Raw genomic sequence first — 15010 nt, forward strand, 5'->3', positions numbered from 1 at the left:
TTTTTCAGTGAAATTAATGGCCTTTAACATGTTGAACTCATTAAATTTTGTACACGTATCAGGTCTGGTGAAAAATTACATATTTTAATGGTTCACATATGGGCGGTGCAAAATTGCTCTAGAATACCACCTATGCATTGTTTAATGAAGTCCTACAAACACATAGTTTGAGTCACATAGATTAGATTTGGTAAACATGTGTAACATGGCGAGACAAACAAAAGTCAGTAGACCGATTGATGCAAACCCAACAGGAAGTTCACCATTTTGAATTGAAAGTGACATTTTGGTGCTAATTTTGCCATTTCCAGGCCCTAAACTTGTGCGAACTCCTCCTAGGGATTTGATCAGATCACCTTCATATTTGGTCAGTGTCAACTACACCGCTGAGTTTTTGTCATAGGGTGTGGACATGGCGCCACAGCAAATTTCAATCATTCACCATGAAAATCTTAATTGCTCTCCCTTCCTACATGCATCATTCCTACGTTGATCGTGGCTCAAGAGTTGGGTGTTCACCTGGTAATTAGAAGGTTGCCGGTTCGAGCCCCGGCTTGGTCTCGATTGTTGTGTCCTTGGGCAAGACACTTCACCCGTTGCCTACTGGTGGTGGTCAGAGGACCTGGTGGCGCCAGTGTCTGGCAGCCTCGCCTCTGTCAGTGCGCCCCAGGGTGTAGCTTGCCATCACCAGTGTGTGAATGGGGGGATGACTGGTTGTGTAAAGCGCTTTGGGGTCCTTAGGGACTAGTAAAGCGCCATACAAATACAGGCCATTTACCATTTTACATTCTTCAAGCTGGACCAAACTTCTCACATGTGATAAGGCTCCCTTGCTGAACATATTTAACTGCTATATTTAACATCAGCAACAGCGCCAACTAGTGGGAACAGAAAATGTCATGTTTTACACTTCTGGTATAGCATAGAGGTGGATGACCCAAGCCACCTTTCGTCAAAAGGCGTGACACGTTTGGAAAGATTGATATTTGTAATCAATGGTTAGAGTCCCACCCAGTGGGAAGAGAAATAAAATCTATCAGTGTGACACCAGATCGGACTTGCTGGGTGTAGGTGTTGGGAGCAGGGGCAGATCTAGAAGAGTGGCATGGAGTGGCAAGTGCCACCCTAAAATGATCCTTTGCCACCCCAAGTGCCACCCCTGTTTTGCATATGACAATGTTGTTTATTAAAATAAGATAGCATTAACAGTTTGAGCGTAGTTACAGTCAACATTGAATATAAATGCTAAAACTGAATTTATTGCATAGTGTCCTGGATTTTGCCACCCTCATGCCACTCTAAGAAAATTTCTCTAGATCCCCCCCTGGTTGGGAGTAGCTTAACACGCCCTCTCAACACTGCTTGCAGCTTTCATTGTTTAATTGTTGTTGCATTCCATGTTTAGAGAATAAAGGCTTGTTTTCACGTTCACTTTTGCGTCTGTGTAAGTTTCGCTTCTGAGTCCTTCTGTCTTCACGGCCTCAGCCATGACAGTCCCACATCTTTGAAATGATTTTGCTAATCGTCTTTCTTAAAGACATGAGAGAAGATCATGAACCCTAAATTGTCCTCTAATTATAGAATGACTCATAACAGGGTTCAACAACCATTCTGCAACAGCCCACACTATGTAACAGCGATCCCGAGCGGCGCAATCACAAACAAATCGCGCAGTACGTATAAAATACAGATTTCCCAGGCACAGTGAAGGCAGCATTTTCCCCGCATCAACCTGCTCGGTCTCAGTCCGCCAGCTGTCCGTTTGTCTTCCGCACAGGTTTGTGTCAACTCGTCCTTTTGTGTCACATCCAGAAAACTCCAGATGGGAATCTAAATGCCGGCTGTCTGGAATATTTCCCCGCGGACTAACCTGGACTGTGCGGACACAGAGGGAACAAGGGGGGAAAAGCGGCAGCGCTAACGGGCGGTAATGTTAATACGTTAGCCACGGCAGGTGCACCACGGCCACGACTGACAGGCTGTCAAACCGCAAAAATCACCGTTTCATCTCTTCACAAAGCTACCTTGGATACTCTGTCGAGGTAAGGGGACTTTAATGTCTGTTTGTGCCGTTTTTTGTTTTGTTTTTTAACCTATTCCCCGGCATCTCGACGGGGAGCGGGAGATTAGTGTAGCCAAGTTAGCTAATTGTCGGTTTAACACTAACGGACAGAGGCGATCGCAGGTTTTTAAATCCGTGACACATTAAAGGCCCTCTGTTTTAATCAAGGGCTGGACGCTTTCATGGCAGCTTTCCAGGCCTGTGTGTGTGACGGGTGCGACACTGGAAACCAGTGCTGACCACTGGGAACTGCACTTTTTTTTGTGTGTCATGTAAACAGCAGACTGATTTTGTTAAACGTGTTCAATAAACAGAGGAAGACGGGACAAGTGACTTTGCCCTGTGGTCTCGACAAGCAGGAAGTTTTACTTTCAATTCCAGGCTTTATTATGCAGCATGTACAATTAGGAGGAAGCGAAAATGATCACGTGACACTCTCAAGCGTACTTAAAACAATAACATAAATATTTAAGAACGTTGCAAGTGTTTATAACACCTGCTCTCCGTGGAAGTGCTCAACTTTGTTTGTTTTGGCGTTGTTGTTGTTGTTGTTGTTGTTGTTGTTTTATCAGTGAAAGCCAGATCTGCTCAAGTTTGCCATCACGAGAAAAGGAAAAGTTAGCACATTTTGACATTTGAGTCTCAAAGAATAATTAATACTCGTGATTTCTTTTTTTCTGACTGTAAATGACTGGCAGCACATTGAAATTATGCAAACCAGCTGCAAAAAACTGCATTTGCCTGGTTTATTTGTTATGAAAAGCATAACAAGTAAACTGTTTTTCTCTAGGCCTTGTATGTTTATTTTTGTGTTTTTAAGCTATTAATTTGACAGAATTCAATTTGAAGACATTCATTAGCAATAAACTTAAACTTGTTTCTTCTGTTTTCAGCAGCCTGCAGAAAATTAAACCACACTTTAGGAAACGCGTGGAGTCCTTTTTTCCTCCTGTTTCTTTTCCTTTTACTCTCTCCTATCCCGACCACCTCACCCTCTGTTTCCACGTCTGTCCCCCCCTCATCATTGCATCTTTTTCCTATTTTGGGAAACGTCCATCTGTCTCCGGCTCATTTTCCCTGCCCTCACATCCAGTGACATGGCCTCGGCTGAGTCACCGCAGTCCAGTGTCCTTCAGGATGAGCTCACCTGTCCGGTGTGCTTGGACTTGTACCGGGACCCTCACTTGCTTCCTTGCGGGCACAACTTCTGCAAGACTTGCCTCGATCGCCTGAAGCGGCAGGCAGAGCGGAGTCACTTCCGCTGTCCAGAATGCCGTAACAGCCACCAGTGTAGCACCAAATTTCAGAAAAACTTTAAACTTGCCAATATCGCCGATGACTACCGTCACAGGCGCAGGGTTCGCGCCATGCCTCCCACAGCTTTAAAATCAAGGGATCTGCCGTCGTCCTCTCTCGTGCTACAACCTTGCAGGAATGGGATCGCTGTGCCATGTGACTACTGCCCTTCAGGCTCTGCCGAGGCACCGGCTGCCAGTGCTGCTGTGGACTGCTCTTCTGCTGCTTCTGTTTCTCAACAAGGGGGTGATAGCGAGGGAGCAGCAGCTCCTGCTGCTGCCGCTTCGATGTTTGCAGTAAAGACCTGCTTGAAATGCGAGGTGTCGATGTGCCAAGAGCATTTAAAGCCACATCTGGAACTGCCGGCATTCCGCATGCATCCTCTCACCGAGCCGATGAATGACTTCTGGAAGAGGAAGTGCCGTGATCATGATGAGATCTACAGGTAGGGAGGAGGAGGAGATGGCCTTTTGACTTTTTCATGAAGAGTAGCTGAGTGCCTGTAAAACATTTATTTATTTACTAGTGAGGATGTCGCCGCCCCCCCCCCCCAGGCTTTACTGATTTGCTCTGTTGATCAGCTTTTAGTGTTCATTTTTATCTGAGCCCTGTTATTCTTACTCCAGATATTACTGCATTGATGACAAGATATGTGTGTGCAACGCCTGTACCATAGAGGGAGGACACTCAGGACACACGATCAAGACTCTGAAAAATACAATGAAGGATTTAAAGGTACACTCTTTACCAAAATTAGAGTTTCTCCAGTCTGTAATGTTATGATGATAAAGAGGTTTTGTTTTTTTAATGGCTAAACACTGAATATACACGCACTGGCCACTCTATTAGATACATCTGTTCAAATGCTTGTTAATGTGAACATAATCAGGCATTAACTCATTTAGGTAAGTAGAAATGCTGAAATTCTAATTGAGCATCAGAATGAGGAAGAGGGTACTTAAGTGATTTTGAATGGTTGTTGGCATCGCATGGTCTTGTCTGAGTATTTCAGAAACTGAGATTTTCCCACAGAACTGTCTGTAGGATTTGTAGGAATGGTCTGAAAAAGACAAAATGTCCTATGAGTGGCAGCTGAGAATTTTATTTAATTGTTTAAGCTGAATGAAAGAACCACAGCAGACCCGTCCACATTTTAGCGCTGTCCAGCGTATACTTTATGCCCTCAGCTGTTTCAACACTGCTTGGCTGTAGCTTTGCAGCTCCCAGTCTCACACACCACCAACAGCAACAACAACATATTGACAGGACGCACTTCTTATTTTACACTCAATCTTGGAGTCCCTTCATGTTAAACGTGAAACCGTTTTGTGCCTTCATTCGCTTTAAACTTACTCGGCTGCTCTTGTTTGCCAGGGGGTGCTGGACAAGCAGCTGTACAGGATAGAAAGGAAGTACAGCATGGCTGAGAAAAAATTCCAGGAGCAGAAGGAGAAGGAGCGGCACAGTAAAGTAAGAGGCCTCACATTTCACTATCTAAACATAACTGATACATTTTTTTTTTTTAGTATGTTACCATTTGTCCTGGGTTTTTTTTTTTTTTTTGTTTTTGTTTTTGTTTTTTTTTTAAACTACTATTATTTTGCACTTTTGTCTTTTCAATCCCAGTTCTGGGAGGCCTGTACCTAAACATAAATACTGACTCAGCATAAGCATGTGCCAGTACTACTTCTAGTTCTAGATGAAGCCTTTAAGAGACTTCTGTAAAGCTCATTCCTGAGGAAAGCAGGGATGATCGCGCTGGTGGCTGGAATAATTATTAGTGAGGGCTGTGTGGTATCAGGACACAGGTACAGTTTTTCCAAAGCTCCTTATTTATTCAGATAAGGCTAACACAGCACCTTTTCCTTTAGCCTAAACTAGAGATGGACTGATCCGATATTCGTATCGGCATCGGTCTGATACTGACCTAAATTACTGGATCAGATATCGGAGAGAAATAAAAAAATGTTATCCGATCCATTAAATATCAAAAAAGCACCTCACAAAACTTGCAACACGGCGTAACTCTGCTCATAACCGTAGCACGTCGGAGCAGTATGCGTCATGTGATAGAGCGGCTGTGTGTTTTTGGAGCCTCGCTACCAAACCGGCATTTCATCTCCGAGGAAGTTATCCCAGAGAAGTAAAGCAAGTGTGTAAGTTCATCTCTTAATGTTTGTAAAGCATTCCCGCGTTAAGCTTAACAACTGATATATGGAGCGACTGCCTCTTCTCTCCCCCTCCCTCTCCTGCTGCTACTTCAATCATGAAACTGATCAGTGATCAGCTGATCAGCTTTTCTGTCGTGACTCCCGTCTCTTGTTTGTTTTTCGCCCACTTCGCGCCAGAAAGAGGAAACCAGCGGCTGAACAACAGCAGCACGTTTAAGTTTGATAAGCTGTTGTTAGAATTTATTTAATATTACTTTCTACACCAGGATCTTTTTCTACGTAGCTGACGCTGGTAACTGTGCAGGGGCGGATCTAGCAAAGTTTAGCCAGGGGGGCCGATAGGGTATGAACAGGGAAAAGGGGGCACAAAGACATACTTTTCTTTCTTATTGTCATTTTAAATGTCTAGCTTTTAATAAATAATTATTTGAATCTTACACCCAAAGTTTTAATCTGATGTAAAATGTATAGAAGTCCATTACTGTATATAGTGACTGTTAAGTCTAATATACCCTAGTAAGCTATAGTACTTTTTTCCTTTGGAAAGGTACCATCTGTTAAAGAAAAATGTTTAATCTATTTAATTGTGGAAAAATAATTGATTTCTGTGCATTTTTTTTTTTTTTTTTTTTTTCCCTTTCCCACCCTGCATCAAATTAAAGTTGATTACGTCAATTAAGCCTCATGAGGTGGAGGGTGGTTCCCTTTTTTTGTTTTGTTTGTTTTGCTGGGAGTTTTAGAACCCTATTAGTTAGGTTGCTTAATATTTCCGCTAAGTACTCTGTAAAATACCAGAATAGGGAGGATGGTGTAGGTTTAAGTTTATTAGATTGATCAGTTTTTGCTCAACTATGAAATAATTTGGGTGCAGTGTATTTTTTGCATACAGGTATAACACAATAGCTTTAGTGTTTTTGTTTTAAACTTCAGTATGAACTTATACAAAATGCAGCAAGATATAAAAAAAACCAAAAAAACCCCAGTTCTATTGATTAAAAAACACTATCGGCTTCATATCGGTATCTGCAGATATCCAAATTTATGATATTGGTATCGGACATAAAAAAAAAAAAGTGGTATCGTGCCATCTCTAGTCTAAACCACACCAAAGTTTTATGAATGTAAGGCCTCAGTCATCCCAAAACTAGATAAAGTCCACCCAGGCCTCTGAAGGTGCAGATTGACGCCTGTAGAGGTGCTGGGTCATCATGTTCTACGAAGCTCTGCTGCACGTTACTTTAGAGTTAAATGGAGCCAGAGACCTCTAAACAGAAGAAACCGTTACAGCTCACAGGATGTTCATGAAAACCACTTTGAAGTTTGAAGTTTGCAGTTTCATTTGTTTTAGTGTTTTGTATATTCCATGCAGTGATTGGGGAGGGGAACCTTTTCAGCACCATGGAGAGCAATCTGGAGACTTTTTCAACATCCATGCCCATGATGACTGTATAACCACAACTGTACAGTACTGTGGCAAGAGGTTCAGCCACTGTCAGTTCTCCTCTGCATAGAACAGCTTGTTCAGCTTTGTAAACAGGGCGCTCAGGGCACGCGCTTTTTAAAAGTCCTTCTCACTGTGTACGTCCTCCTTGTATGACTTCCCCTTCTGCTACAGGTGTGCCTCTTGCCTCACCTGATACAGCGCTCTGAATCAACCAGCTCCACCTTTCCCATCAGCAGTCAGGCAAAGCGCATAGCCCAGCACCACCACTGTTTAACAATTTACTAACACAAAATTTGAATCCTAAAAAAGAAGTAATATGGCCAAAGTTGAGAACTTGAATGGGTTTAAAAAAATATAAAAATTATAATTATAAATAAGCTTAATATGGTAAGGAGTATAATAAGGAGGGGTTTTTGTTTCTTTTCTTCTGCTCCCTTAATCACTTAGGCTTGCTGATTGATTTATTTTTAGTACCCAGGATGCCTTTGCTATGGGCACTTGTTTCTGCTTCAAAAAAACAAAGTCAGGCAATGCTCTGACTCAGGCTTGAGTAACTCTAAATTTCAAGATGCCTAAATAAAACTTTTGAGTTATTAATTTGAAATTTTAACATTGTAACACAAAATTTGGATTTACAGATCCTGGAAAAAAAAATCTGTGGCAGAAATGAGCTTCCATACCTTCCCGACGCAACCCCAAAGGGGACGGTCTCATCTGGTTAGGTTAGGTGAATGTGTAAAGCACTAGACCGTTTACACATCACTTATTCATGTTGAGTAAATTAAATTCTTGCACTTTTGCACCATCGTCCAGCTGATTGACTTTTTCTTCTTTCCGTCGCTTCCCTCGTTAGAAGTTTATGGACGACACCGAGCTGTGCTTGAACCGACTGGGAGACGAGATGAAGACCAAAGTGCAGAGCTTCATCGGCAGATTGCGAGACTGTGCACGCGCTCACTGTGACATCAACAGCCCGACCATTCAGATGAACATCATCAAGATCACCAAGGACCAGGCGCGCTTACAGGAAGTCCGCTGCGGCATCGAAGGTCTCATGCTCGAGAGCGACCCTTTCCGCTTCATCGAGGTGAGACTCTAACGCGTCACTGTCAAACTGCGGCCGCGATTTTACTCTTAAAGCACGGAACATTTTCTTGTGACATTATTGAACTGATCCAAAAGAAAGTTTATCCTGCTGAAGTTAAAAGCTGTAAAAATACCAACAGAATGCTGTCATCAAACTCTCAGACTATCCTGCTAGGATGATGTAAATGTGATGGTTTATATTCCAGGGCTGCCCACCAAAGTACAATCTGTGTGTGGAGATACGCATAGATTTGTTTTAATAATTGATTTATTTGTGTTGATGTCTGTTTTGTTTTTTTTCAGGCATACAGGACAAAAGGAAAATAGTAAGTTTTTTTTTTTTTTTTTAATTTCTCAGTTCATCTTTGCTTTATTCTCACATCATACAGACAAAATAAAGTTTAAACATCCTAATATTTCTCACAGCTGAAATTATCTGTTAGCTTATTTTTTTGTGGGGAGGAAAAAATAAACACTCAGCAGCCACTTTTTTTGAATACATCTCATTGGTGCCAGGTTCTTAACTACAGAGCGACTTGAACAGGTTGCTTGAAATGTTTGAGAGATTTTGGTCCATGTTGACATGACTGTATCACACAGTGGCTGCAGATTTGCCGGCTTTACATGCATGATGTGAATCTCCGGTTCCACCACGTCCCAACATTGCTCTATTAGATTGAGATCTGCTGACTGTGGAGATTGTTGGAGGACAGTGAACTCACTGTCATGTTCAAGAAACCAGATTGAGATGATTCAACCTTTGTGACATGTATGTTGCTGCCATGTGATTGGCTAATTAGATATTTTCATTCAGCAATTCAACAGGTGTACCTAACAAAGTGGCTGCTGTGTGTGTGTATATCACGAAAAACCATTAGAAGCATGATATTTAAGGAGTTTTTACCAGTACATATTGTAGTTTTACTTAAACTGATTATTATAGACTGACCGAAGTGCTTAGTTATGTGTCAGCATGGTTGCAAACAATTAGCGATTTAAGACGTGTATACATGGATGAAGGAAGCAAACTGTCACTTCTTTTGTCTTTGTGCACTTTAGTTACCGCAGGCAGCTAAGGAAAAACATGTTTTACCCAGAGTATGTCGACATGGAGACGGAGGGTGTGGGAATGACGATGGAAGAGGAAATGAGAAAATTTCTGGAAGAGGAGCTCCGGCCTCACATTAGCGATGCTATCAATTCCCTGTGTAAGAAATATTCAGTCATTTGCTGACACTCGTCACTGTGTCTGAAACGGCTTCACAAGCCTCTAACCCGAAAACATCTGGCAGCGTAACGATTTGTGCTGTTTCAGCTCTGCTCAAACTTCTGTTTCATTTTCTCCATCAGGCTACATTTCTGATCCTGAGGAGGAGCAGGACGAGAATGAGGAAGAGGCTCCGGAGGAGGACGAGGAGGAGGACGATGAAGATGAAGATGACCTAGATGACAGCAGCGAAGAGGAAATGAGAAGTGAGGGGGAGGAGGAGGAAGACGATGAGGAGGAAGATGGGGTGGGACCGCATGATGATGATGATTACAGCCCGGAGGAGGAGGAGGAGGAGGAGGAGGATTTTGAAGAGGAAGAAGAAGAGGATGGGGATGAGGAAGAGGATGACGAAGAAAGAGGAGTTTAATAGCATTATTTTCCACCTAATGAAGCACTTTGAAGTCGATCCTCGACTGTGGACGAGTGCACAGTCACATGACAAATCGCTCGTCTTCATGTTCGCAGAATGTGAAGATTAAGACTCAAGAAGCCCCACAATTTGCCTCTAACCCTCACACAGCATTCAGACACATGCTGGGCAGTGAAAGCCTCCAGTTCAGCTGGACTTGAAACAAATCAAGGGCTGAGAATGTGCTGAAGTGACTCTCACCCTAAACATGTGTCGCACACTGGCAAACCTAATTCAGGTGCTTTCCTTTAGAATCATTCGCTGTACATGAATGTGAATGTATAACGGCTCAGTTTGGGAAACCTTTGCACGTCTGTGACACCAGATTTTCGAGCACTTTGCCAAAAAGATTTTTTAGAAAGTGAGAATTTACTCTTTCACCTTGTTAGCTAGATTTGCTCTAGCTTGATTGAAGAACTTTCTGCAAAACGTTTGATACAACAATAGCTCCAAAGAAAGCCCTTCGATCAGAACTTCTGCTGAAGGCTCTGAGAAATCTGCTGGAACAGAACCTGTGTATGAGCTTGTGATTGTTTCAGCATTGTAAGCCAAAGAGAAAAGGTTGTGAGTGAGAGTGTGTGTGCATGCATACTTTAGGAGATGTTTGTCTGCTTGGCATGATGTTTAAAGAAATGTGCTAACAGAAGTTTACTGCAGAATGACGTTTTGCTTTTTGTGCTTTAAAAGCAGTTAATGCATTTACAAACATGTAAAAACAAAAATAATTGTTCCTATGCACAGTTCATACATTCTTCTTAAAATACCAGTTTTAGGTGATGTGTACTTTCGCACTTTACTACTGTTAATGCTGTGGTACACCTGAAACCTTTGAATGTCGACAGCTGATTTCCATTTTGATAAAATTATTTGAGGGGCCAAACTTCAGGAATTGTAAAAATTAAAAATGATAATAAAAAGCCTGGTGAATGTGCACGGTTGTCACGGTGTTGTTTATGTTGCTGGAGAAATGTGACGTAAGAGTTTATATTTTTGCTTTGTGTACAGGAAACGCATTACTGCAGTTTGATTAGGACATTTAAAGCTAACAGGCTGAAGACTTTAAACACAGGAAAATGGGCAAGAAAGAAAATAAAACAAATGTCACATATCCCTAGCATCCTCCTTTTCTGTCACACCAACCTTCTGTTTGTACTCCTCCATTAAATCCATGAACCTCATCTGTGCTCTTCCTTTTTGCCTGGCAGCACCACCTTAAACATCTTTAGCTGTCCCTCCAAAATCCACATTACTATTCTTGTCCTTTCTGGTCACTCCCAGTGAAAATCTTAGCATCTCCAGCTCAGTCGCCATCTCCAAACCGCACATCTAACATCTTGTAAACCTTCCCTTTCAGTCTAGCTGCTATTCTTTCACTCAGATACTCTTCTCCACCCACTCTTCCCTGCCTGCACTGTCTTGTTCACCTCTTTGTTAACTGTCTGTTGCTTTGGTTGGCCATAGGTATTTAAATTCAGTCTCCATTGCTCTCTCTCTTCCACCTGCTCTCACTACACGTCGCAACATCATATGCAAACATAGTCCACAGACACCCCAGCCTGACCTCATCGGTCCATCACTGCAGACTAATAATAATAAAATCTTAGTTTAGGCCTTTAAGTGGGATAGTTTAGAGACAGCTTTCAGTACAGGAGTAGCCTGTTCAACCACGCAAGTCATGGGGCGCCAATATATTTCACTACACTGTAGAGGAGAAGCAACCACCTGCTCTAGTATTTAAACTGTTGTGTATTATTGGCCTATAACATGTCAAGCTCATTCTGAGCCAGAAAGAAAATTCCTGTCACAAAGTGACTTTTGCATATCCATATTTATCTGGGTGAAAGTGTCACTGACATCAAAAGTCTCTTCTTCACGAGAGGTGGAGCCAAGAGGGAAGCATGGATTGTATTAGCATGAATCACAGTTCTACAAATACAAATACATTTTAACTGCCCCAAGGGAGTGCATTTTAATGCAGAGGACAGAGCAGCAGTGCCAGATCTAGAAAACTTTACATCATGAGGGTGTAAAAGAGGGGCAAGATGTCCAGAATGGGAAGAATGTGAAAATCCCTTATGGAGTCAACAAAATATCCACTAAAATAAAACATTTATTGTATCATTATATCTTCAAAGAAAATAAACGTTTTGGACAAACAAGCAATTAAGACAGCTGAATAAATATCAAGAAGAATATATAGAATATAAAAAAACAACATCAAGACGAGTACGAGTTGAAGTGCTTGAAAGTAGTGCAGTGGTCTTAGTTTATACTTTTAAAACAGGCCAATTCTTTATTCTACATATAGCCGCTTTGTAAATCATGTTGTCTACAGGTTATTTACCAATATAAGGAACTATATTAGGCATTAAAAAAACAGAACACACAGAAACATCTGTAATCACGTTTTGCCACGACACCCGGAACGGTTGTACTCCCGTGTTTAACCGACGGACAAAAAACAGCACGGACTTCCGGCGTCTGCACCAGTGCGTGTGTTATTGCATGTTATTCATCCTAAGCAGATGCAGTTCTGTGAGGAGTTTCGTCTGAGCATATCTGACATTAAATATCGACAGAGAGAGGCGCAGTGATGAATCCTGTCTTCCGGAAGGTGACGTCCCGCTTATTTGTTTTTTCTCTGCTACAGGTTTGCTGACTTCACAGAGGTCACAGCTGTGCTGGAGCTAAGTTAGCTTCCTGTCAGCCAGCCCCGTGTTTGTGTCGTTGTCTTTTCTGGCTCCTGTAGAGGTAACTGGAAAAACAGAGGATGTTGTAGATGGAGCTGCCAGGCAAGGAGGAAAAGAGGAAGACCGCAATGGGTGTTTATGGTTATACTGAAGGAGGATATCCAAATACTGCTGTGCTTCATAATTGCCGGGATACACTGTTAAATTTAAATGAGTGTGATAAATAGTGGATTTGACAGGTGATGTTGTCTCCAGGTGCAGGCGTCTGTCGCACAGCAGGCGCTCCTGCTGAATAAAGCGCTGACACCTTGCCGGTAAGTCTTTGCCTTGCTTTTTCGGTTGTCCCAGTTGTAGACATTATATGTTTAATTTAATTAAGCAATTAGGTTAAATTTGTCAGTTTTTAAAACAGACTGAAGCACAGACATTTACAACAAGTCTCAATTGTTAGACCGTAGAATTTGTTTTATGTTTCTAAACACATCGCGGTGAGATGATTTCTCTCCTTCTGATACTATTTATGATTAATCTGTGTTCTGTAATCTTTAAAGGGCTGCACCGTCCATCCAGCATCCTGTTTGGTGTAAGTATTTGTGTCCTGTGTATGCAAACTCAATGCAAACTGCTCGTGGTGCTGCAGAATATTTAAAGTGTTGTTTGTTCTCTTCTTAGGCACACACTCTGTAAATGAACGACAGTACAAGGGCATGCCAACCCACGGCATTGGGAGGTGGAAATATCTGTTACCTAAGCAAGCGGTAAGACTCCAAGTGGAGAATATATTGATTGACTACCTGCTAAATCCAGAATTGAAAATAAAAACATTCTCCTCACACACACAGTTTTGAATAATCACGCCCATTTCATCTTAAAGACCTCATACCACCAGAGTGTCCTCACAGAACTCTTCAGTGTCAGACTGCTGGCTTACTTGTGGTTCCCAGAGTGAATTTTAAATTGTTTGCAGGATAGAGTTAACTGAAGACACTGTCTGGCCCTTTGCTGTTTTGTTGCTTGTAGCCGAGGAAAAAGAAGGACAAGCACCAGATGAAACGGATCATGTCTGCGACAGATACAGCGTACGGCACTCTGAATGTGAACGTGTCAGGATATGACATGACTGTCGTGGAACATTACTCCCAGTACATCCATAACTTCTGCAACCGGCTTGGCATCAAAGTAGCTGACAGGTGAGGATGTTTGGATGGCAGGTCTGAGGTTTCTGATCACTGCAGGTCAGCAGGTAACATTTAACTGAGTCACTTAAGGAGCTGAGATGCAAACCATGTCAAGTTCAATAGGAACATTTCCATTTTCTGCTATAACTGCCCCCTGTTCATTAAGATTAGATGTTTGAAGTTAAACTGTTTTTATTCTTTTCCATATATGAACAACATTAAATATGATTTGGTTTATTTGATTGGTAGACCGGGTATCAAAGGTCCCCCGTCTTCTCTCTTATGTGTGGGTAATTAACAATTCACTCAGCCGATAGAAGCATAGTTAGGATGAACTGCAGGTTTGTAGAAGTTGTTTTTCCCTGTAAAGGATGGAATAAAAATTATTTAGATATGCGTTTCACATGAAGGGACTGACACAGTTAAACTATCAAAGCAACAGTAAGGATGGTAGATGATCAAGTTTTAAACCTTGATATAGCAGACTTTGGTCACTAGATGGCAGCAGAGTTCCTCTGCATCTGCCAAATATATTACAGTGAGTTGTTTTGTTTTTCTTTGTAGTAGACTTAAGCTTTAATGCTCTTTAATGCTTCCCACGTACAGCTATGCTTTACCAAGAAAGAGCACAGAGGTCATGCTGATGCAGGAGCAAGGCACCAAGACGTACGTCGATGCTGTCCTCAAGACTCACCACCGAGTCGTTCAGGTAAGACCTGGCTTGTTGTGTTTTTTGGGGTTTTGTTTGTGCTCAAACTGCAGGTGCTGCAGGTGTACTGAGAGGTTTTAAAGACCTAACTGTTAACGGTGTTATTACTTTTTGTCCAGCTGAGCACTCTGAACGCCGCGCTGTGTCCCGTCTTCATGGACGTCCTCTTAAAGAATCAACCAGAGGGAGTTCAGCTCTCTGTGACGGAGGTGAGTAAGCTGTTGCATGTTCATCTTTTAGTCCATAACTGTTGGAGAACATTAGAAATGCTCACTATAACCAACCAGACTCCATCTTACTCTTAAAGGCAATATGCATGCGTAGTTTTTGGTCATATCATAATTTTTAAAACTAATCCACTTCTCTCCCTCTGAACCTCTCAGCACACCGAAGCTGATTTCCAAGCACGGTTCAAGGCGCGTCCAGAGCTGGAGGGGCTCATCGCTCAGATGAACCAATAACTTTCCACCTCATTATGTACAAGTATCAGTTTGATCTAATTTATTACCCATCATTCCTCAGTAGCATCCTGTATAAATGGATTATCTGAAATGGAAAAAAAACTGTGCACATTAGTCTCATTTTGTGACCTTTGGGAAATAAAACCACACTCATTTTTCCACCTTAAAATATTTTCATATTTATTTTTCTGGTTCTTCTGCTTCATTGTAAACTTTGTTCACTTTAATACACAT

General features: G+C 41.9%; 2 protein-coding genes across 3 annotated transcripts; both read left to right on the forward strand.

The window, feature by feature from the left end:
* The first annotated feature begins 1693 nt into the window (after positions 1 to 1693).
* Positions 1694 to 10669, forward strand: LOC146579810 (E3 ubiquitin/ISG15 ligase TRIM25). 2 transcript variants are annotated; one of them, XM_085265199.1, is made up of 8 exons: positions 1694 to 2042; positions 2956 to 3803; positions 3985 to 4093; positions 4733 to 4828; positions 7827 to 8060; positions 8363 to 8385; positions 9119 to 9267; positions 9410 to 10669. In XM_085265199.1, exons 2-8 carry the CDS (start codon positions 3160 to 3162, stop codon positions 9694 to 9696), a joined length of 1542 nt encoding a protein of 513 aa, XP_085121325.1. In that variant the 5' UTR covers positions 1694 to 2042; positions 2956 to 3159; the 3' UTR covers positions 9697 to 10669. The 2 variants fall into 2 exon arrangements, with proteins under 2 accessions (XP_085121325.1, XP_085121335.1); XM_085265209.1 differs by having other exon boundaries at positions 2959 to 3803.
* Positions 10670 to 12191: 1522 nt separating this feature from the next.
* mrpl48 (mitochondrial ribosomal protein L48) lies at positions 12192 to 14945 on the forward strand. Its single transcript, XM_085265235.1, has 8 exons — positions 12192 to 12352; positions 12684 to 12742; positions 12980 to 13011; positions 13101 to 13186; positions 13449 to 13618; positions 14213 to 14315; positions 14435 to 14524; positions 14699 to 14945. The coding sequence occupies exons 1-8, from the start codon at positions 12332 to 12334 to the stop codon at positions 14774 to 14776; spliced, it is 639 nt and encodes a 212-aa protein (XP_085121361.1). The 5' UTR covers positions 12192 to 12331; the 3' UTR covers positions 14777 to 14945.
* Positions 14946 to 15010: the final 65 nt, after the last annotated feature.

Source organism: Mchenga conophoros, linkage group LG3 (genome assembly GCF_057382185.1).
Source record: "Mchenga conophoros isolate Kocher_MC1m ecotype Shallow Benthic linkage group LG3, M_conophoros_male_GT1.1, whole genome shotgun sequence".
Taxonomy (NCBI): Eukaryota; Metazoa; Chordata; class Actinopteri; order Cichliformes; family Cichlidae; genus Mchenga; species Mchenga conophoros.

Excerpts from the sequence above, each read along its gene's own strand:
- LOC146579810 (XM_085265199.1), top strand. The coding sequence starts at position 3,160 with ATGGCCTCGGCTGAGTCACCGCAGTCCAGTGTCCTTCAGGATGAGCTC. Across the intron at positions 4,829-7,826 it reads AGAAGGAGCGGCACAGTAAA|AAGTTTATGGACGACACCGA; the intron begins GTAAGAGGCCTC and ends TTCCCTCGTTAG. Across the intron at positions 8,386-9,118 it reads TACAGGACAAAAGGAAAATA|TTACCGCAGGCAGCTAAGGA; the intron begins GTAAGTTTTTTT and ends TGTGCACTTTAG.
- mrpl48 (XM_085265235.1), top strand. The coding sequence starts at position 12,332 with ATGAATCCTGTCTTCCGGAAG. Across the intron at positions 12,743-12,979 it reads AAAGCGCTGACACCTTGCCG|GGCTGCACCGTCCATCCAGC; the intron begins GTAAGTCTTTGC and ends TAATCTTTAAAG. Across the intron at positions 13,187-13,448 it reads ATCTGTTACCTAAGCAAGCG|CCGAGGAAAAAGAAGGACAA; the intron begins GTAAGACTCCAA and ends TGTTGCTTGTAG.